General features: G+C 37.8%; 1 protein-coding gene across 3 annotated transcripts in view; it reads left to right on the top strand.

Moving 5' to 3' along the window:
• The window catches only part of LOC101744565 (mucin-5AC), a 199,428-nt gene that overhangs the window by 84,600 nt on the left and 89,808 nt on the right, over positions 1–25,020 (top strand). The window contains exon 1 of one of the 3 annotated variants that reach the window (XM_038016528.2): positions 9,786–12,042. The exons of 1 other annotated variant lie outside the window; for it this stretch is intronic. In XM_038016528.2, the coding sequence (XP_037872456.2) occupies positions 11,993–12,042 (50 nt within the window). In that variant the 5' untranslated portion in view covers positions 9,786–11,992. Of the gene's footprint in view, positions 1–9,785; positions 12,043–19,466; positions 19,486–25,020 lie in introns of those variants that run through there. One more of the 3 variants, XM_062672904.1, reaches the window with a different exon arrangement.

Here is a 25,020-nt window from a genome sequence, read left to right on the forward strand (position 1 = left end):
TGTGGTAGGACCTCTTGTGAGTCCGCACGGGTGGGTACCACCACCCTGCCTATTTCTGCCGTGAAGCAGTAATGCGTTTCGGTTTGAAGGGTGGGGCAGCTGTTGTAACTATACTTGAGACCTTACAACTTATATCTCAAGATGGGTGGCGCATTTACGTTGTAGATGTCTATGGGCCCCAGTAACCACTTAACACCAGGTGCGCTGTGAGCTCGTCCACCCATCTAAGCGATAAAAAAAGTAGCGCTAACAAACAACATACATTTTTAAAACAAGCGCAACACGGAGATAAAAAGCCCTCCGCGTATTTGCGGGAGCACTAAAATTAGATAAAGCATTACAGTAGGTGCGCGATAAGAACAGCTGATTCCGCCGGGGGGCCAAGGTCCCGGGGGTGACTCCACACCTCGCGGCCCCGCGACCGTCGCACCCTCACCCCATCCCATCCCACCGTTAAATCCACAAAACGTGTTGTTTCGCGAAGCCCTCCAGAAATGTTCGTTGCGTATTCCAAAGTTTATTTCCATTTAAATTTCGCACGAATCATTTGAATTTCAAAAGTTATTTTGACGGAAAATTTCTGGGTTTGCTTCTGTAAGTATTTATTTTAAGTGTGTAGTATTTGGCGATTTGGTGTTACGCTAATTTATTAGTGACATTTACATAGAAATATGATCACTAACCAGTTGCCTAAAAATAGAGGGTAATTTTCTTCGATGTCCAAATTATGCATCATCATCATCAACAGCCCACAGTCGTCCACTGCTAGACATAGGCCTCTCCCAATCTACACCACTGAGCCCGGTCTACGGCTCTCCTCATCCACTTCTTAAAATTATTATCTTCAACTAAAATTATGCATATTATTATACATTTATGTATTTTTATTTGTAACGCTCTATATATTATAGTTTGATGTATTATAAGCACAGAATATATATTTAATAAATCGTACTAGCTTTATTTCTCGCCAAGCAGTCACACAATCCGGGTTAGTTTTTATAGATAAAATAGAATTGCAATTTAAACCTCATGTCTCAATGTGGGGGACGGAATGAACTTTGTGATATCTACGGGCTCAGGAAACCACTTAGCAACATGTGCATTACGTAATAAAATTATGCGTACATCTTAACACAATATACGATTGTGTCCTTACTGGTGGTAGGACCTCTTGTGGGACAGCGCGGGTAGGCACCACCACCTTGCCCATTTCTGTCGTGAAGCAGTAATGCGTTTCGGTTTGAAGGGTGGGGCAGCCGTTGTAACTATACTTGAGAACTTAAATATAAATAAATATATAAATATTATATTAATAAATATTTACTAACAATCACGCCACGTTAACTGGTCCCGTGCTAAGTTCGTAAAGAACTTGTGTTACAGGTACCAGATAACGGAAATAAATGTAAGATTTTTATTATAAACATACATAAGTTTAAGATACATCCATAACCCTGGAAAAGACATTTATATTTATCATACAAATACCTTCCCTTGGCGGGATTCGAACCCGCGACCCCCTTGTGTAGTGACCATGTCACTTACCACTACACCAGACTTAGATCTTATATCTCAAGGTGGGTGGCGTATTTACGTCGTAAATGTCTATGGGCTCTAGTAACCACTTGGTGGGTGGGCTGTGAGTATAATTAATTTAGACAAATAAAGAACCACAATACCCGAGACACATAATTTTGTTTTTGTACTATAACAAGAGCGAAGCCGCGTTTAAAACTAGTGGCCTGTGTAAAACAGTGATGCTACCTACAATTGTTCGAGACGATACCGGCATCTCGTTTTTACCATCGCACCGCCCGCCACCGGAGTAGAGTTCATCCATACTACCTGGAGCCACTGCGGTCATCCACAGTGCGTTTCCAGAGGTCTTTTTTGCCACGTACCATCCGGCTATGGAATGAGCTCCCATCCACGGTGTTTCCCGAGCGCTATGACATGTCCTTCTTCAAACGAGGCTTGCGGAGAGTATTAAGCGGTAGGCAGCGGCTTGACTCTGCTCCTGGCATTGCTGAAGTCCATGGGCGACGGTAACCACTCACCATCAGGTGGGTCGTATGCTCGTCTGCCTACATGGGCAATAAAAAAAAATAAAAAAAGAATTGCGATACAAATTGCAAAGATGGGTCGTTAATCACAACATTGTTGCGTCTTTGAATTTTGTATAAGCGGTTTGCTTTTTATGATTTTATTGCTATCAAAGGCAAACGTACCTACCGGTTCGACTGATAGATTGTTTTATGGCGCCGCAACAACACCGACAAGGTGAAACCTATTACTATAGATAGTAGTATTTTATTTTTATAATTCATAAACGATTGAATAGAACTCACGCAGACCGCCCGGTGTTAAGAGTTTAATGATTAATAGCATCATTTTGAATTAGCAATTGTAAAACTGCTGTATTAACCTTCCAAACGCAACAAAGTCCTTAGGTAACTGGTTATTTGTGCCCTCAGCATCGACAATATCAAGGAACAATTAAGAGCAACTTGCTACGGGTCGTAATGTCTGATGCTTTCGATGATAATATACTTAGGCCTTTTGTTGTATACTTATGTAGCAAAACTGTAAAACACAATCGCCGGATCTTCTCAGTGGGTCGCGATTCCGATTCGGTGGTAGATTCTGCGAAGCACGGCTCTTGCTAGGGTCAGCGTTAGGAACACACCTTGTTTGAGCCCTGTGAGCTCAACTACACGTCAAAGAGAAGCTGATATAGCCTCTCAAGGCTATCAACATAGGTAGGTAAAAAAAAATATAAAAAAAGAATAAAGCATAATATTCATTTCCCAAGTCTGATCATGACTACTCGCAGTTTTTATATTTTTTTTAAATAAATAACACAGTTGACGGTCCTTCAAACAGTTAGTAACTATAAAGGGGAGTCTGCCTCACTCGTGTTAATGGACGCTTCTAGTTCTAACGCATCTTTTATCTGTCTTAGTGAAGAACTGGTGGTAGGATCTCTTGGGAGTCCGCACGGGTAGGTACCACCATCCCGCCTATTTCCGCCGTAAAGCAGTAATGCGTTTCGGTTCGAAGGGTGGGGTAGCCGTTGTAACTATACTGAGACCTTAGAACTTATATCTCGAGGCGGGTGGCGCATTTACGTTGTAGATGTCTATGGGCTCCAGTAACCGCTTAACATCAGGTGGGCTGTGAGCTCGTCCATCCATCTAAGCAATAAAAAAAAAGAAAGAAAAAGAATGACGATATCGGTTTCATGTGACTGCTCCAGTTACGAATATTCCATATTATGATATAAACATATTTAGACAATTGTCTCTTATTAAAATAACTTATCGTTCATGATTAAGAAAAAGTAAATATTGATATAATGACCTCAACTAACTCTAAAGGTCATTTCTTTCGTGACCTTTAACTATTAAATTCCACAATGAACGGTGTAGAATTCGGAAAATTTCGTGTGGAGAAATGTGACCTTAAATTTACTGTACCGATAAAAAATAAAACGCTAACCCGTAGGTATACAAAGCGCTCTGTGATACTTTCCAGTTAGACAAAACTAGATGCCAGATAAAACTGGTTTATGAAGAATATCCGAAAGAAATGATCATGTATCGCCCGAAGACATGAGCGATATGATGATACTATCTGATTTAGGACAAGAAAAATACAGAGAAAAAACTTGCTTGCTTTATTCTATAGTTGGCTTGATCGAGCTCATTTAGTGGAACATATAGGATGATATAGCAACCGGCAAATATAGTATTGTCCTTTTCTTTCCGTAACAACTCTATATAATATGTTGGATACCCGAATATTAGCCAATATATGAAGTATAGGAAGATGGTGTTATTAATGTTTGGTAATTTTAGGACGGACTCTCCAGGGTTTATTTATTTTCGGATGCAGGGTTCGCTCTGACCAGGACGTTGTCGTTTGGAACTTTTATGCGCAAGGCTTCACGATTTAGCTATGTATTAGCGTCAGGTTTATGCAAGAATTTCAAATCTTTTTCAATAAATTTCACTACAAAAATTTAGATTTTTATTGGAAATAATTCGGACTGACTAACGTTGAGTCCGAGGTCTATCACGAAAAGAAAGAACGAAAAAAAAGAAAGAATAATAAAGTCAAAACATCTGTCACTAAGACAGTAGCAATACTTTTTCTTGTCATACTGAACACTCCACTATCTGTCGTTGTTAAGTGTCAATGCTTGCAATGTTATCTCAAATACACAATTAAATCGAAAAACGTCTTTACGCTAAATACTAATAATAATATTTATTTTATCAACGTCCTCAAACATTAGTCACGTTTATTTCCTTAAGAATGAACAGAACAAATTGAAAATTTCATCAGCCATCCACAAAAATACACTAATAGTCTCTTCAAACCAGGTCAAGTATGGCTTGTCATGAATATTTCACGTCAGACTACTCGGGAAACTTATCATATTCTTGTTTTAATCAGTCCTCAGAAATCCTTATTGATTTGCTGTGATTACTAAAGAAAATGTCTAACCTTAGAACTTATGTCTCAAGGTGGGTGGCGCATTTACGTTGTAGACGTCTATGGGCTCCAGTAACCGCTTGGCACCGGGTGGACTATGAGCTCGTCCACCCACCTAAGCAATAAAAATTAAAAAAAAAACGAGACATGATAGTCGTAAAATTGTAGCTCATCCAACTACGTGTATTTAGATGGATTTGTGAGGAAGAATGAAGAAGTTTTTGGATATCTGTTATATCTAAATATATTTCCAATAACAATCCGGCCGAGATTCAACCCAGATTCAAGTCTTAGCAGACCGGGGATTTAGATTTTATCTCTCCTGGCTCTGACTCGATGTGTTTGCCAGTCGTCGTTCGCTTACATTAATTTTTGAAGGCTTTGCGTCTCTGCCAAAATATCTAGACCGAAATTTAATCTAGAAACTGGAGATGCTCGTATATTTATTTATAATTTTGTTTCTGTTGGATTTTGCGTTGATCACGTAATCATTTCGATAACTATAGGCTACTTGATATGGTTAATAGAAGAAATGATTAAAACTGATCGCTTTCCATAAATCGATATCTTGTAATGTTATTATTATAGGATTGGTAAGAACGGAATGTATGAAAATAGTGTGGAATGGAGCGTTAAGATGTGAGTGAGAGAAAACGGAAAGAAAGGGGGAAGAGAATGACAGAGAAAAGTAAGATGGTGAAGACGGTTAAAAAATGAGCAAGGCGTAATAAAAGTGTTAATTAATCTTTAAATGATTATTATAACAGAAGATTTTGAAACAGTGGAAATTTTATTTTTTTATTTATTTATTTATTTATTTATTTATTTATTTATTTGGGAAACAAACAGTACAATACAAAACATACAATATTTAAAAAAAATTTAGCTAAAACAATAACCAAATATGTTTCCACAATCAAAATCACATATAAGTAGACAGTGAACAAGAAGAGAAATTTAGAAATTCAAATTACAAAAAAACAAAAGCAACACAATACGCACATATCATTTTATACATTAACTCACACTATAAAACTACAACACTTAACGGGCCAAATCACCCTTTAAACACTCCAAAACAGCTTTTCTATATGCTACAAGTGACAAGTAAAAGATATCAGCATTAGAGAACTTAGCATCATACAACCTACAAGATCTACGGACAAAAGAGTTAGAAGCATATTTCGTTCGAGCCGTGGACATGTAGAAGGTCTGTTTAGAACGCGCGGAAATACGACTACATTTAAATGAAATTTTGGAAAGAAGATAGCTAGAATCAATCTCGTTATTTATTATTTTATATAAAAACATTTGATCCCTCAGTAGCCTGCGATCGACTAGAGAGACAAATTCTGTCGGTTCTGGAGAGTTAAAGCGACGACAATGGTATAAAAGATGCTTAAAAAACTTTTTTTGGACTCTTTCTAGTCGCTGAATATAAATATTATATTGGGGGTTCCATGTGACGGAGCCATATTCCAATATAGACCGTACAAAACTGTTGTACAACAGAATCAAAGTAGATGGTCTTTTAAAGTCTTTACCAACTCTAAGTATGAAGCCTAACATTCGAAAAGCCTTATTTACTATTTCATTAACATGAAAATCAAAAATCAAACTGGAATCCAAATAAATACCCAAATCACGAACAACTGTGGTGCGTACCAAAGTTTGACCATTAATAGAATAGTCATACAAGATATTCGATCTTCCACGTGAGAATGTTATAATAGTACACTTATTAGTATTCACTGTGAGTAAGTTATTTTGACAGTAAACAAATAAGTTGTTCAAATCATCCTGTAATTCCAAACAGTCGTTTAAGGACTTTATAACTTTATATACTTTTTTGTCATCAGCGTACATAATGAATTTGGATTTCCTGAAAACATTCGAAACGTCATTGACATATATATTAAATAACACAGGACCGAGATGAGAGCCCTGAGGAACTCCCGAGGGAACAGGTGCAAATGATGAACAAAAACTATTGAAAGTCACAGCCTGACTGCGATCTCTAACATAAGACTCAAGCCACCGCAGCAAATCACCGTGGACCCCAAGTCCATGCAATTTCTCAATCAAAATGTCAAAATTTATTCGATCGAACGCTTTGGAATAATCCGTGTACACCACATCAACCTGATGACCATCCTCCATGGAGCTCAATACATAATCCAAAAACTCACAGAGGTTTGTCTCAGTAGATCTATGGCTTATAAAACCATGTTGTTGCTCTATAATATGAGGCCTAATCAATGGAAATAAAAAATCATAAACTATACGTTCAAACATCTTAGGGATGGCACAAATTTTAGAAATTGGTCTGTAGTTAGCTATGTTATGTTTATCACCGCTCTTAAAGACTGGCACCACGAACGACCGCTTCCAAATACGGGGCATAACACCAGTTGATAATGAGTGATTAAAAAGAAGATGCAAAGGGTAACACAGCTGAGCGTAACATTGTCGCAAAAAAACAGGCGGAATACCATCCGGACCAGCACCCTTGGAAATATCAAGATTTTTTAAATATTGCTTGACTTTACCCACCGAAATAAAAAATGAAGAAATATCTACACAGTTAAGGTCGTGAGAAGCAGGGGTATAACTTAACGATGATGTTGACTGTGTATTGTTAGTTAAAAAGGCAGAACCAAAATGAACATTAAATAAATTACATATTTCAGAACCATCAGATGAGCACCTATCATTTAAGAACAATTCGTTAGGAAAATCCCCAGCACTCCTCTTGGATTTAACAAATCTCCAAAATTGCTTACTGCACTTCAAGATATCATCCTCACACTTTGTTATGTGTGCATTGTAACAGCAAATTTTTAAGGCTTTTTGTCTTTCACGAAGAACAGAAAAACTTGAATAGTCGGCCAATCGACCATAACATTTCCATTTCCTGTGAAATTTTCTTTTTTCTTTAATCAACTTGATTAAAGCAGAGGAGTACCAGTAAGGGAAATTGGAGTTACCTCTTACGACCTTCACAGGCACATTATCAGAAATAATCTTGTCTAAGATTTCATGAAACTTGCCCACGGCCAAGTCGACATCTAAATTCATAAAAGATTGTTTCCAATCAATTTTCGAAAGTTCCTCGTTAATAATAGAGTAGTCACTTTTATGGAAAAGCAATATGGACCGGCCAGGAGAACGTAGGGGTCTCACGTCTAACCCCTGAATCTGAATATCTAAGGCTGGATGATGATCATCCTCAGATACAAGAGGAAGGGACGAACGAACAACCTTACAAGCACAATTACTTATTACTAAATCTAAGCATCTTTTATTTATATTAGAAATCGAATTAAATTGTTTAAAACTATTAAAAGCTAAAAAATTAGAAAGACCAAAGACAAGTGAGTCCCACCGATCATCATTCAAGAGTCTAGCAGGTCCATCAACACCGATCAGCTCCCAAGAAGCATTCCTTATATTGAAATCGCCGACGCACAAAAATTCGTCACCGGGATTAGTAATAATTGTGTCAGAAATATCCTCAAAAAAACCAATTTCATCTTCAAACTGAGAGGAACATTGAGGAAAATAGCAACAGTAAAGATGGAGTAGTTTACTAACGTTATTGTGCTTAATATTTATTTTTATCGAAATAATATCAGCTGATCGGTTTCTGTTGGAAGGGAGACAGGTTAAATTAAAAACGGTAATTCCTCTACGCACAGCAATAAGTACCCCGCCACCCAAAGAATCATTTCGAGAGTTATAGTTCCGATCGCAACGGTAAACAACAAAACGCTCATCAAACAACTCCGAGTCATAAATACCCGGCATTAACCATGTCTCACTAAGACATATAATATCATTATCACATAAAATAATGTTTCTATAAAACAAATTAGTTTTACTACGTAAACCACGAACGTTCTGGTAAAAAATCTTTAAATTAGCCATTTGAGAGAGAGAGAAAAAATAGATCATATAAATAATTAACCAACAGTATTAATAGTCCACGGCTCAAACCACAGCATAATAATTGACATGTCAATACATAAGTACCTACACATACGAGAATATAGATCTCAACATTAATCAAACACCCACCCCAGGAGTAAAAGTTCCAAACGAACAATATAAAAAATTCTCCAATGCTAAACAATAAGTATGTTGCTATATCATAACAAGCCTTACATAATAATGTTATTAAAATAGTTAAAAAAACATTTAAAAGTTTCTCAAAAAAATGAAATAGTCCGATCATCAACTTTTGAAAAGAAAAAAACAAAATTATGATAAATTTTACATTACAAAAAATAGCATGTGCTTTAAAAACAATGAATATAATAATAAGGAAAACACTTATATAATTTTTTTTAAATCATCTTGGGAAGCAATCACGACTGGCGGACTAACATCGTTTTTTCGCACCAGTATAGTACAATTACGTACCCACACGTATTTGTAAAATTTTTCCTTGGCTAAATTTTTTACGTTTTTTAACAAAAGTTTATTATTTTTCGTGAGGTGGTCATTAAAATAAAGCCTAGATGAATCATGTGGGAATCCAATATCAGAAGATTTCAATTCCTTCAATCTCCGCAATTTAGCCAACATGTCATCCTTCCTATATCGGGATACAAATCTAAGAATAACTGGCTTTGATCTGCTACTGCCTCTGTCCATCGGCGCAACCCTTGTAACAAAATCGACGTCTATCTGAGGATTCAAGGCAAAACCCGCCTTCTCGGCAATTTTCGAGACCAATTCTATTAGATTTTCGCCTTTCCTTTCGGGGATACCCAGAATTTCTATATTAGATCTCCTGCTCCACTGCTCTTTTAAGTTGAACTGAGAATCAATGGATTGCATTCTTGAATCCAGTATACTGAGCTCGTTTTTGAGTGTTGGAATAACTTTCAGATGGTCATTAAACTCAAGAAATCTTTTTGATATGGCTTCATACTTGTCACTAATGAAGGAGACACTATCACGAAGAGTCGAGATTTCACTCTTGAGTTCAAGAATAGTGTCCCTGAAACAAGCAACAGCTTCCTGGACTTCCGCGCGCACTATACTCCTGACCTGTTCCAAAGGGACAACCTGTAATTCAGGTCCCTCACGTTCCCTGGATCCAGTACGCAACGGTCTCATCGTAACATTGGATGTATCAGGTGCTCGAGGCCTCACATTGCCTCGGACAGGAGTGTCATCATTAACAGTGCGTGATCTAGTCGCACAATTAAGACATATCCATGTAGACTTAAATTCTGAATCCGGCGTCCAATCTTTTTTTGCATATGCGCTGCTATCACTATTCTACATTATTAATATAACTATAGTCATGATTTTTCTTTGTACACTGGTTTTTACGGATGTGCCGTTATAACTACTGAACCATGCATCCGATTGACTTGAAACTTGGTATCCATGTAGAAAATACATGTACTTAATGGATAGGCTAATGTTTATGTGAGTGTTGGGACTCCCTAATAATAATGACAATAAATAATAATGTTAATGTTAAATGCCCAGCGAAGCGGGCGAGTACGGCTAGTCGTTTCTAAAAGTAAAACAAAAACAGATTATTCGATTTTTGAAGATGAGACGTGTTAATGTAATGAATTCATATCTAACTAGTGCTCCCGTAGTAGTCGATATTCGACTATAATTAATTGAAATTATAAGTTTCAACATTATTATCCTATTGTTACAGATTTCGCCAAGACTACACTATAGACCTTACTAACTACACACCTACATATTATATCTACCCACACGCAGTAATAATAGACCGTGTAAGCAATCAACTTGATTTGGCTGTCTCGAGTCTTGTGATTGATGTGGCCGTGTGTAGATAAAGAATACAGTCCGTAATTAACTTTGTTTTGGTGTCTGTCTATGGAGAGACGAGCTAGTGCGTCTCATAGACAGTTCGAGACTTGGGGCGCAAGTTTTTATTAGTATCACGGTTTTGGTTAATAATTAGTATGTCAAATTTCTTTACTGTAATAACTAGTGCGACATTACCCTTTGTCGGTTTTCGATAAGTCATACCCACTAATAGTTACACATATAAAAAAATCGATTATTATGTCTTAACATATTATTTATTATTTCTTCATTGATGTTATAACTTGTTGTAAAATTCATCAAAATGCCCTTGACATTTTCGTATAATAAAATTGAATTGAATTTTATTAACCTTGAAACCTTCTGTATTGTAATTCGTATCTCTAGTACGTAGGTAGGTACACGAAAAATTTAATCTACACTCAAACAAGGAAAATGTATAATTATTTGGATTGTATTTTTTTAGTGTCTTGACATTAGAAGAACATGGCCTTATCAGGCTATAAACAAAATTGCTAAACATATACGAACATAGATGGCTATAGAGAATGCAAAAAAAAAACAAACAGTGTTGCCATACGCTCAGTTACGAAATCGGACGCTATAGATAAAATCAAAAACTTTATAAAATCACCAAGTCGTTTCCTAAACTCGTTTTTTCCGTGACTGCGTAAAAAAAGCTTAAGCTTACGTAACCGTTTTCTACTTTTCACTGTCACAACAATATTATATTTCGTAGCTCTGCTGCTGCACATTGTAGCCGTTGTAAAATAAATATCGAAGGCGACCCACGAGGTCGCATGCCGTGCCAACAGCGTAAGAAAATGAGTATTGTGTCAAATAAACACTTTTTTTTTGAGTAATTATATCTTTGAAACAGTCTGTGGGAAGAATTTTAAATATTTTCCATTGTTTTGAAGCGTCACTGGTGTATAATTTTCGAAAATTATTTGATTATGTTGTATGTACTTAAAATTTTGATGACTTATGACTATATTTCATTGTTTCAGGTAAATATCAGCGATATGGTTAAATTCTCTGAACCCAAAAATAAATCAAGACTGACTTTAATTTATCTTCATAATATAAATAAAGATCTGGACGTTAATATTAACTTCATTCTTATTACATTGTGCTTTTGCAACAGCGGTATCAACACTAAAATTTAAAAGGGGCACTTTCATATATGTATTTTTTTGCTTACTGCGATGAATAATAACTTCATCGTGTTGAAAATTTTCGAAGATGCACTGGACACTTCGGTCACGTCCGTAAATTACATCGATCGTGCATATATGTTTGTAGCATGAGCGCGTATTAACGGCTCGACATCTGGTACACGACTGCCGTAAAATTCATTCAACAAGCGGAGAGGATGTGGGCGGGGCGTGCGGGACGCGGCTTCATTGGGTGACCGGCCTGCGTGCAGTGATGGCCGCCAGCACACTCGGCCAATGAGCGACGCGCGAAACGAACGCGCGTCCGGCGGGCGACGTTGCCAGCTCTCCACAAAAAAAAAACCAGATTCGACCTTCTTAGGACCCCCGGTTTTTTTTTTGTTTAGCCGCGTTATCATTCGGGAAGCAGTGTATCGAGGTCCTTATCCGTTTGTGAGATGGTGTACACATCACAGGTGTAACTGAGTGTAGTGTTCGTGTCCTAGTGTATTATGGTGTGGTCTACTCCTTCGGGGGAAGTGCTGATTGACATCGTTACGAGGTATTGGAACTTTTTGGTTATGGCTTTCGTATATTGCGGTCGCTTGAGACGCGCTGAGTCATGTGACAGCGTGGCCCGGCATGGCCACCGCGACGTGTCTCGCTATCAGCACTGGTGACAGTCTGCCATTAATACAGTTGTTTGCACGTGTACACACACAAGTACACAGATAACGTGGTTATTGCTATCTGCACATCCTATGTTTTCTTTGTTTTTGTAATGAATGTTTATCATCGGTATATTAAAAGCGAAGTTCCGTTTCGTATATAGACAGGGTTGAGTTGAGGACGTGGACATCATGACATCATTCGCAGGACAGATACGTGTAGTCTAAGAACATAAATGCGTGTCCACAAAGACAGCTGACAGAGCGCACATGGCTACACTTCCTAACATACCAACCTGATTACTAGTTTCAGGACTATTCTTAGTTTCTAGTTGAACATTTTAGATCCAACATTGGTTGTGTAATAAAGTATGGTTTTGTTCGGTCATTGATCGCAGTAGTCTCCCGAATTTCATTGACCGCAGTAGTCTCCCATATTTATCCAATAGCCATTAGGTCTTGCAAGCAGTTGTCAGTTTTGGTTTACTTCCTCGTCGTCCAGTTGATGCTAACAAGCTCTTAGGTACTCACAGTATCCATAAAAAAGTACATTTATCAACATTTCGGAACGCATTCGCTCGTATATTAAACGCTAGTTTTAAGTCCCCTGGATTGCCACATTGATTAGGATGTGCTCTGAGGAATTGCTTGAGATGATTCCGTTATGCATCATCTCCTGCTTGTGATTCTACCGGAACACAGCTCATCGCCACGGCTTTTATCAGCCTCTCTTAACCATGACTCGTTCTTAGATACATATTATTTTTGCAACGCACTAATTGTGTCCTGGGTCTTATGATAGATCTTACGGAAAGACTCCGCAAATATGGTCCTCTCTATCGAGCACTGATTCTCAAGGTCACCAAATAGTTACTCATTCTCAAGGTCACCAAATAGTTATTCACCACGTCAAGTGAAGTGTGCTAGACCTTTCATAGCAGACTAAATGGAATAAGTATCAATTATATTGCAGAAAAATCCGTTGTATATATCTCTCTTCCGCATTGCAACGCCTCTCCATAGCCACAGCTTCGTTGGTTTGTGACCCTCCGCGAATGACTGCTTTGCCCTGGGCACTCCAGTCGACTCTCAAATGTTTCGACGACTGGTTTCACTAGGCTTTCATTTTCATCCAAATTTTCTCATTACTACTACTAACCAGTCTGGGCTAATTGCTAAAATATATTCAAATATTCAGAAGATGGAAGTTCCGAGGGAAATTCGTGTAATATGTTTAATGAGTTTAAGGGAACTACGGGATTAGATAGTTACTGCTGCGGATATTATTACTAGTACTACCACAGAGGTTAGGGAAGCAGTAACAGTCTTCGATCTTACATAATCAAATAAGGTACATTCTAATCTTATTATTAATCAAGCTACAAATATTGTGGATCTTAAAAAAAAACACATTATATCTTGAATTTTATTGAGTTATCACTCAATAAAATTCAAGATATAAATATAAATAGAGAATAAAAATTTGATTGCGTAACACGCGGAGATGAATTAATTCAGGGTCAGGTGTTAATGTCATGTTACGGAGGAAAACCTTGTGCGTAACGAAATGATTTTATGTGAATCAGTATGTACTATATAAATAATTGACAATGTAGGTGTGTATTTTCTCTATAGGCTCCAAAACGGCTTGACAGGTTACGATAAAATTTTCAGAAAATCTTGGCCTGGCGTTCTGGGTATGGTAGCGACCGGGTCTTTTTGCCTTACCGATTCGCTGGTAGTCTAAGATGGTATTCCAGTTACGCTATGGCTCACGGGGCTCAATCTAACACTGGCCCTAGCAAGAGCGGTGCTTCGCTGAATATACCACCGGATCGGAATCGTGACCCACTGAGAAGATCCGGCGAGAAACTCAGTGGATTATATCTGTGGGCTAGCGATAGGATCAAAGTCAAATCAAGAAAAGCAAAGTATAAGTTCAATTTTCTTCACGGTCTATCAAACAGATTTTGTTTTTTTTTTGTTTGTTATTTTGTGTGCAATTAATAATATTGATATAATGAAAAAATAATCTAATAGTTGAGGTGCTGAATTTCGGTCCTTGTATGGATAGGTACTAGTACTCTAAAAAAATATTTTCTTCTTGCAATGAATCTGGTAAACGCACCTGTCATACACGAAGCAACACTTAGATCAGGGTTGTCCAACCTACATATGTTTACGGACTAATTAAATTTACGACAAAAGCTGGAGGGCCGCAGAAAATTTTCAAAATTAAAATTCTTTCCGGGAATTCCTCCAATAATAATAAAAGATAGCTTTACTTTTAAATGATGTCATAGAAATGGAATGTTACAAGAATAAAGATAAATTATACGAAATATTGATTATATGTTTTAACAAAAAAATTTATTATCCAAACTATTTACAATCCAATATTTTCCGATTAAAACAAGCGTCGCGGGCTGCATTAGAACAAGCCGCGGGCCGTTTTCTGGACAGCCCTAAACTAGATTAACAGTGCTAATGCAAATAGATATCACCTGAACTAGGAACCGAATCTCGACTGCAAGACCGCTGAAGCAATCAATTAGCGTTTTGTAACAATTCTAAGTTCAAAAAAGAATATACGACTCGCGGTGCACCAGACATAAAATAGAGAAGTAAAGTTTAAAAAGAAATAACAAAAAAAACGTGAAATAAAAACTTAAAGTCCGTATCCTTCTGTGTGATCGTCAGAGGTGACCTTCAGTCTTGATTCTACGAAGGTCGCAACGACCGCCCGGACGACCTCGGTACATTCATCTCAAGTGCTTTATTGTCATTCGTTTTAATTAAATGAAAACTGACGTTTACAAAATGCAGTTTCATATTAATGTTTTTTATTATTATTAAATTCCCATCCGGACTTTCTATATTTTATTAACTCTGCGCTCTTGTTGCTTGTTCGAAGCTAAGTCCCTAGTTGTTCAGGTCCGCGAAAATATCGAATTGCATATTGCTAAAACACGGTCACACTGTGCTGTCGAGAGCGTCACTAATTTAATAAAACTCATTGATTTATGAAACAACTCGCGCGCGCCACTTGGCGCTTAATAGTGATACTATGATAGGAGCATTGGAATGGCGACAACAACTTCTATCAGGATCGCTTAGGACCGCATAGAAGATTGCACAAAGTGGGAATGAGTTGCTCGCTCCGGGCATTTCAATATCGTAGTAATTGTTACGTTATAATACTCATTGTAAAAAATTCATATTTAAAAAAAAAAAAAACTAATATTAAAAAATAAATAAATAATAATTTCATATTTAAAAAAAAAAAAAAAAAAGACATGCCCGCTGAGTTTCTTGCCAATTCTTCTCAGGACGGAGGCTAGTTCTTGTGAATTGGCGGTAGTTCTTCTGACGTTCAACAAGTATGTACTTTCATTTATGTTGAATAAATTTTTTTGATTTGATTTGATTTGATTTGATAGAGGACAAACATACATCTGAAAACGCTTTTATTAGCTTGCTAGTGTTTGTATATAACGGTATCTTTGAAGATCACTTACACTGACTTCACGTAGGACAGATGAGAGATACAACGATTTTATAACTTCGCTCTAATCTTGCTTACGATAAAACAAAAAGATATTGTTAGTGATTTCAGTATCAGCATTGCTAAGTAGGAAGGTAGTAGGAACTGGATCGAAAAGGCTAGGCCACGCACCCGCATTTACTGATCAAAAGACAAAACAAATTTTAAAGTAGTGAAACCATGCAACGCTCCACTGCGACCATTACTAAGTTAATAGAACACACTCGTATATTAACTAAACTACAGGCGACACTTATCGTGGTAGGTACTATGACAACATCTTTGAAGTTCTAGCATAGACTGAGTTTCAAAGTCCGATGAACGCTTTGAGAGCGTATAGACAATAAATATATCTTGAAATAGATTAAACGAATTTAAATGTCTGTAGAATTGGGACCGTGACACATGAAATAAAACCAGAGTAGACTCTAGACTAGACTAGACTAGAATAAGACTAGACTATTTTTTTTTAGAACTTTTATTGTTCTCTCTCAAATCTTCTGTATTATAATAATTAATAATTATCTGACATCTTTTTTACGCCTTTCTCATTCAATCGTCTTCGCCATCTTCCTTTTCTCTGTCAATTTGTCTGTCATTCTCTTTTCCTTTTCTTACCGTTTTTTCTCATTCATATCTTAACGCTCCGTTCACACGTCATCTCGAATCCTCCCGATCCACTAACAGTGTTTTTAGGTACCTCAAGCACCGATCATCGTTCTCGTCGAATCAGTCGCTTGCGACGAAGGACTCGACGAGTAAATTAACCCTCAGACACAGCCCACTGAGTTTCTCGCCGGATCTTCTCAGTGGGTCGCGTTTCCGATCCTGTGGTAGATTCTGCGAAGCACGGCTCTTGCTAGGGTTCATGTTAGCAACGTCGTCAGGTATGAGCCCCGTGAGTTCACCTACTAGTTAAGGTTACGCTCAAATAGCCTCTCAAGACTCTCAGCTTAGGTAGGAAAAAAAGCTCCGTTCCACACTCTTTTTATACGTTTCATTCTTACCAATCCTACTTATCTATCTACACTTGCACGGCAACTACCTTAATATACGAACTTATCAAATTAGCAACGTAAAAATGTATCGATAGTTATCACCGCCATATCTTATTGATTACATTTATCAACAACAACAATGAAAATTATTTTTCGTTGGTAAATCTGGAATTGAGAATTTGTTGTTTGTGGGAAAATCGGCATCGCTGAAGAATCGCTTTGGCGTTGCCAGTGTGTAATGATCGCGTATGACAAAGAAGAGTATTGAGTCTAAACCAAAGTAACAATAACTGCTTGTTAATTTGGCTATCATTACGTTTTTCGTTATCCGATGACGGTATGTTTTCGATTCATAATGATTAATTGGTGTTGTCAGATTTGAAAACAAAAGACTGACTATATTCCAGTACAAATATTGCTAAAGTATTAGTTATTGTATCTTTCTTATTTTTTCCCTACCTATTTGCTGGCAATCTAAGGCTGTTACAGCTTCTCGCGGACGGGTAGGTGAGCTCACGGGCTCAAACTTAAAGAATTTGGTAACACCAGTCTTAACGAGAGGAGAGCAGTGCTTCGCAGAATCTACCACCCCCACTGAGAAGATCCGGCGAGAAACTCAGTGGTCTGTGTCTATGGGTTAGGTTATTATATTATTAATCACATTATAGTATCAATAACATAACAATACGTATATCAAGTTGCAAAATAACTTGTACTAGATAATTCTATAAGAAAGAAAAAGAAAAAAAGCGACGTCACGCCAACGGACACGACGTCAGGGCCGCTGTCTGTCATCTGTCATGATATAAAGTGTCATTGAATATCCTCTCACTGCTCCTTGGCCTAAATTGATGACACATTTGACCAATTCAGAACCAATTTGGTACAATAATGTTGCGTTATGAATAGATTTAGTGTCTTATAGAGAACGTTCAAATGTCTAACTATATTTATAATCAAAACGTCTATAATATTATTTATTTACGAGCTCGTAATTAACTAACTAACTGGGATTACGCGCGGTCTTCCGATCCCAAATTAGAATTCCCCGTGTTAAGGATATTAGATACTGTCATACATACTTATATACATATATAAATGATAGGCACCCAAACAAAGAGACCCACGCGAAAAATGAATAAAACGCTTCAAGCAAATTCGAAACTCCTCGATTTTAGCAGAGAGTAATCTACTTCATAGTGTCTGAAGAAATTACGCTCAACCAAACTTAAACCATATAGCCTTTTGGCCCTCGAATTATAATACCGTATTAGAGGTCTCGGAGTAGTCGAAACTCGACTATAATTAATTGGAATTGTAAGATTGTACACTATTATGATTGTATTTTATACTTCTATAATCACAAATTTCGCCAAGTTTACACTATAAAAAAATATTAATAAAAACAAACAATACTTAATCTATTCTCAATTTGACAACAGACGTCAAGAACAAAAGTTTGACAATAAATAGTATGCATGCGTGTGTGCGTCAAATCCACGGTATCTAGTGTGTGTAATGTTTTTATTTATCTAATTAATGTATATTTTATGCATTATTTTAAAAAAATATTAGCATTGTGCACTTCTTCTCTATATTCTCTATAAGTGTGGAAAATTTCATACTCCCGTCCGCGCAATTTTCGTAAAAAGCGATACAAAGTTTTTGCTTCACATATTAATATACACCTATGTTAGGTGTGTTGAAAACACAAAAACATACTTAAATTAAACTTAAACGTAATTAAAAGAAAAGACTTGCGCAATGTCTTGCATTGTAATACGAGATACAGCGAGAACAAGCATTTATTTGATTTATTAAAATGACATGTGACGTCGCATCAGTTCAGTAAGCGTGTTAGTCCGACAAGGTCAATGACATTGCCGGCTGCGCTTCGGAAATGCATGGCGGGTAAGCGAGAGCGTGTTGCAACTCCGCGGCGCGGCGGTAGTGCGAGGAAATATAATGAACACGGGAATTTTGGATTGTTCCCTCTTACATAAATTCGTTTAGTCCGAATTACATTCACTGCTGTTTTAATTACAATAAATAAAAACCCACAAACACAACACTTCATGAATGGTCTGTCTTACTAATTGCGTAAAACTCATGCTTTGTATGGAACTTTCGATATCGTTGCAATTTCTGGTAAATAAATATGGATGTACCAGAGACTGACAAACATACATAGATACGTTTAAAAAAATACTTATGCATATCTATACTTATACTAATACTAATAATAATAATAAACTGACTTCAGACCGCAGCTACCACCATGGGACAGTGGTTCCGGAAGTGGCGCATCGACATTAACCCCACGAAAAGCACAGCGGTGCTCTTCAAAAGGGGTCGCCCTCCGAACACCACGCTGAGCATCCCTCTCCCGACTAGGCGCGTCAATAACCCCGCCCCCGCCGTTCGCCCAATCACGATGTTCGACCAGCCCATACCGTGGGCCCCGAAGGTCAAATACTTAGGCGTCACCCTCGACAATAGGATGACATTCCGCCCCCACATCAAGACGGTACGCGACCGTGCCGCCTTCATTCTAGGACGTCTCTACCCGATGATATGTAGGCGAAGTAAAATGTCCCTTAGAAATAAGGTGACACTCTACAAAACTTGCATACGCCCCGTCATGACCTATGCAAGTGTAGTGTTCGCTCACGCGGCCCGCATACACTTAAAATCCTTTCAAATTATTCAATCCCGTTTTTGCAGGATAGCCGTCGGAGCCCCGTGGTTCGTCAGGAACGTCGACCTCCATGACGACCTGGACTTAGAGTCCATCAGTAAGTATCTGCAGTCGGCGTCCATGCGCCACTTCGATAAAGCGGCACGACACGAGAACCCTCTCATCGTGGCCGCCGGTAACTACATTCCCGATCCTGCGGACAGAATGGAAAGCAGTCGACGTCGCCCTAAACACGTCATCTCGGATCCTCCTGATCCACTAACGGTGCTTTTAGGTACTTCAAGCACCGGTCACCGTTCTCGTCGAACCCGTCGCTTGCGACGAAGGGCTCGACGAGTAAATTAACTCTCAGACACAGCCCACTGAGTTTCTCGCCGGATCTTCTCAGTGGGTCGCGTTTCCGATCCGGTGGTAGATTCTGCGAAGCACGACTCTTGCTAGGGTTCGTGTTAGCAACATCGTCAGGTTTGAGCCCCGTGAGCTCACCTACTAAAGTTAAGGCTACGCTGAAATAGCCGCTAGGGCTATCAGCTTAGGTAGGAAAAAAAAAAAAAAAAATAAATAATAAACTATTAGACCTCAAAGAAACTCTCTACATAACTCTCCAAAAAGCCGCAATCTTGAATACATGTAGAATAGTCAGGAAATTCTTGCAGATAGACGAAAACGAAATTGCCCCTCATAATAACATACCGTCAACATAAATTTTCCTTACTACACGCTGCGTTCACTTGGTTTAGGCCCGTGGATGTGGTTCAGACTAGCCAAAGTGCTAAGAAAAGATTACCTTTCTGAAAAATAATAATAATAATATTATAAAGAGGGAAGATTTATTTGTTTGTTTGTATTGAATAGGCTCCGAAACTACTGAGTAGATTTGAAAAATACTTTCACTGTTTGGAAGCTACACTATTCCCGAGTGACATAGGCTATAATCTTTTTTGAAAAAAATTAGGAATCCTTATTAAAACTCCAATAATGTAACCCAAGGTGTAAAAAAATTACCTAAAATATAAAACTATTGACGATAGAATAAGATAATGTACTACGACTTTGTAGAACGCATTATTATTTACAAAAAGTGTCGCGACCACGTCGAATATCGTTGAAATTTTTGTTAAAGACCCGAGCGGAGCCGGAGCGGGCCGCTAGTAGATAATAAACGCCCAGTCAAAGAGCAAACAAATCTTCATCACACAATGTTTGCCCGATGTGTAAAGCTCATAAGGTTAAATAATTGTATTGCAGGGAACCACCAAGACATTGACTAGTAGCTCAGAATTCCTCTAGTTAAGTCAAGGTGAAATTGGAAAAACTGAACGCCAATATTTAGTATCTACCGGTTGATAAATAAACACGGCAGCTGATTACTTTAATAAGCTCCTAATGTAACTATTAAGCTACCTGTATGATCATCATCATCATCATCATCATAATCAGCCTTTATCTGCCCACTGCTGGACATAGGCCTTCCCCAATGCCTTCCACAGAATGCGGTCCTCCGCCTTCTGCATCCAACGACTTCTCGCCATGCGCACTAAGTTGTCGGTCCACCTGGTTGGAGGACGCTCCACGCTCTTGGTACCCATCCGTGGCCTCCATTCGAGGACTTTCCTCCCCCACCTGTATATATTAATTTAATTAATAATTCTCAAATAAGTACAGAACACCGCAGTCTTGGTAGTCACGGCCGACCGCATTCCGTTAATGGCTTGTTGAAACTTCGGAAATCGTATGAACGATTGATCGAATCGTGTTTTTTGTATCTATTCATTTTGAAGTCGTCGTGGCCTAAAGGATAAGACGTCCAGTGCATTCGTATCTAGCGATGCACCGGTGTTCGAATCCCGCAGGCGGGTACCAATTTTTCTAGTGAAATACGTACTTAACAAATGTTCACGATTGACTTCCACGGTGAAGGAATAACATCGTGTAATAAAAATCAAACCCGCAAAATTATAATTTGCGTAATTACTGGTGGTAGGAGCTCTTGTGAGTCCGCGCGGGTAGGTACCACCACCCTGCCTATTTCTGCCGTAAAGCAGTAGTGCGTTTCTGTTTGAAGGGTGGGGCAGCAGTTGTAACTATACTGAGACCCTAGAACTTATATCTCAAGATGGGTGGCGCATTTATGTTGTATATATCTATGGGCCCCAGTAACCACTTAACAACAGGTAGGCTGTGAGCTCGTCCACCCATTTAAGTAATAAAAAAAAAAACGTGAAATCTAAAATCCCTTTATTTCCAAGTCGATAAGTTCTACCTATTCACAAACGGCAGATTAAAAAACGAACACTTCAAAAGTAAAAGTGCGTATTTTAATAATTGGTTGTTGCGGCGTCGTCAGTTGGAACTGGCCGGGCATTGCACGAGCTTCCTGTGTTGTCCGCCACATGCCGACGATGCTCGTTTGCATACCTAAGTCAGGTAACCACCGGCAGAATATCATTACATTGAACCAAATGATTGTTATTACAGTGGGAGGTTTCGTAAATTTGCAATTTTGTGAAATATAGTGTCATCGTGGAAATCATTTTGGTTCTAATAATAATTCAGGCTTTTTTTTTTTTTTTGGTCAGGAGGAAATAGCCGGACTTCCGCCCTCCACTGGGGATGGAGGGCGGGGTATGTCGGAGTCGTACCGACTAAAACCTCCTGTCGCTCAACAACCCACGTCCGAGCCTCGCATGAGACAGAACTCATGAAAAGGCAAGGGGGGGAGAGTGAAGCGTTTAGTGCGGAGCACATCTCTCCCATCAGCCTCCCCGTCGGGACGCCGGACCGGCGGTCGTCGGTGCCACGACCACCAGCCCTCTCGGTCGGCAGGCTGTCCGAAGCCCGCCTAGATGGCGCCGGTTAGAGTGAGCTATCCTACGGAATACCCCGCTGGACCAGAACCAGCGTGGGTCGAGGATAGCCGGCCTTCCAGGCTTATGTTACAATATTATAGACTTTAACCGTTTAATTTAATTTATAAATAATTTTATATCACGATAAATAATACAATTCCTTAAAATAAGACGGTAGTTGCACAAAAATCAAAATATGTCGACGAACAATAAACACGTGTCCGGTCGTCCATGAACCACTGAAACTAATATTAGAAATGTCGGAAACAACACAAAGACAGCGAAAAATACTAGATTGAACCGTAAAAGTAACTTATAATTGTGCCTACAATTCGCTGAGACCAAAGAAAATACTAGATTATTACTGTCATTATTTATAAAGTTAAGTAAAACACTATATAATTAAATGAAAACAGGCCTTTGTGTTATTCTGATTACCTTGTTATGTTAAGGAAAATACAAATGAAATAGGCATACGAACATTTTTTTTAACCAAATGCCAACGCAAACATGTGACGTCATTTGGGACTACAATAAACGACAAGCTAACAACATGACGTCATGTGATTAATGTTGAGATTGACGTAAAATGTAAAAAACTTCTTTTGTTTCATTTTATATATTTTTACTACAGTATTCTGTATTTCCAAATACTAGAGGTCCCGCTATAGTCGAAATTCGACTATAATTAATTGGAATTGTAAGTTTGTACACTATTATGATTGTATTTTATACTTCTATAATCACAAATTTCGCCAAGACTACACTATAAAAAATGTTAACAAAGACATACATTAATTAATCTCTTCTCAATTTGACAACAGACGTCAAGAACAAAAGTTTGACAATAAATAGTATGCATGCGTGTGTGCGTCAAATACATGGTCTGTAGTGTTTGTAATGTTTTCTTTATTGATTTAATGTATCTTTTATCCATTATTTTAAAAAAAAATTAGCATTGTGCACTTCTTCTCTATATTCTGTATAAGTGTGGAAAATTTCATACTCCTCCGTCCCCGCAATTTTCGTAAAAAGGGATACAAAGTTTTTGCTTCACGTATTAATATATAGATATTTCGTCCAAAAATACATGCCACTTGGTTTGTGAATGTAACTAGTTGTTGCCGTCTCGCTTTTGCCTAATTGAACGTACTAAATCCCGCGCCATCTCGCCAGGTGCTGTAAGTCAGTCTGGAAAAAAATACTTAAAGTGTGTAGTGACACGGAGGGTTCTTGAATAAATTAGCATAAGTTTAATATATCTAATTAGCATTAAGCTGTGTGAATCTTTCGTGCTCCAAGCTATTCCCAAACAGATAAGTAAAGTCTTTTGGTTTTTAACACTAGATTTACCAGACCAGTCATTTTGACTGGTCGTGCAACTTCAATTCAAAATTACTACTACATTAAATATTTGCTTTCCAAATTGATGTTATAACTTTTGTAGGTATAAGTAGAGAATACATTTTATGAACTTAATTTTACTTTATATAACGTTAGTAACAAATATATTTTTTGTTATAACTATTTATACCAGAACCAGTCAAAATGACTGGTGCATGTTTCTAGGAAGAAATGTACGATTTCGGGAGAATCATGAGACCGTGAAAATACAAATAGTGCCCATGCTTCTTTTGTTCATTACGTTATCGTTATCGAGCCGATTTAGGCGATTACGGTATCTATACGATTTTTTTACGAGTACTTAGTCCAAGCGATCTCCAAACGTAATCATTCATCTTTACCCATACAGTGATACGTAATAAACATTTATGAGTATTTGAAAAATATTCAAATATATGTTCTTCAGCAAGTAGCCTGCATATCGTTAGCCCCTAAAAATGTCAAAACGAAAATTTCTACAGAGCTAGAAGCCACTCGAGTTTTGGGGAAAACCTGGACAATCACGCAAGAAAAATTGAAGGCATTTCTTGCAATATTCAGAGACTTCAATATTTGTGGAATAAAAAATGGGGACCATCATTTTTTTCTAGCGCTATGAGTAGACGAGACACTCCCCTAAGCGAATTTGTCGTAATGAAACTTCTTGAACCGTACACCATGAAGGGTAGAACTGTAACAACTGATAATTTTTTTACAAGTATTCCTTTGGCGTTGAAATTACGATCTAAAAACACTTCGTTACTTGGAACAATACGCGCAAACAAGAGGGAACTGCCGAAAATTTGCCAACTGAAAAAAGACAGCATGGCACGTTTCTCGACGTTGTTGTACCAATCTAATGGATGCACACTTACTGTTTATAAGAGCAAACCAAATAAAAAAGTACTTTTACTAACTACAAAACATAAAAACATCAAAATTGATAAAGCAGCTAAAAAAATACCTGAAACTGTATTGTTTTATAATAAAACTAAATTTGGCGTCGATGTGACTGATCAAATGGCACGAAAATATACGGTGAAGTCTGGTTGCAGAAGGTGGCCACTTCAAGTGTTTTTCAATATTTTAGATTTAGCCGGAATAAATAGCTGGATATTATACAAAAACACAACAGGAGAAAATATCTCACGGAAAGACTTTCTGTTTCGATTAGCAGAAGAACTTGCTTCAGAATATCAGACTTCAAGGCAAAAACCACACGAAGCTGATATATCAACTACCGCTGGCACGGTTCCTGTGCGCAAATGGTGTCAAATAGGATATTCCAATAACAATAAGACTACAAATATTTGCAATAAATGCAAGAAAAGTCTATGCGGAAAGTGTACAAAAAGCAAAATCTACATCTGTAGAAATTGTGAGCGATAAACTGTAAAAAT

The sequence above is a fragment of the Bombyx mori genome, chromosome 16, assembly GCF_030269925.1.
Source record: "Bombyx mori chromosome 16, ASM3026992v2".
Lineage (NCBI taxonomy): Eukaryota > Metazoa > Arthropoda > Insecta > Lepidoptera > Bombycidae > Bombyx > Bombyx mori.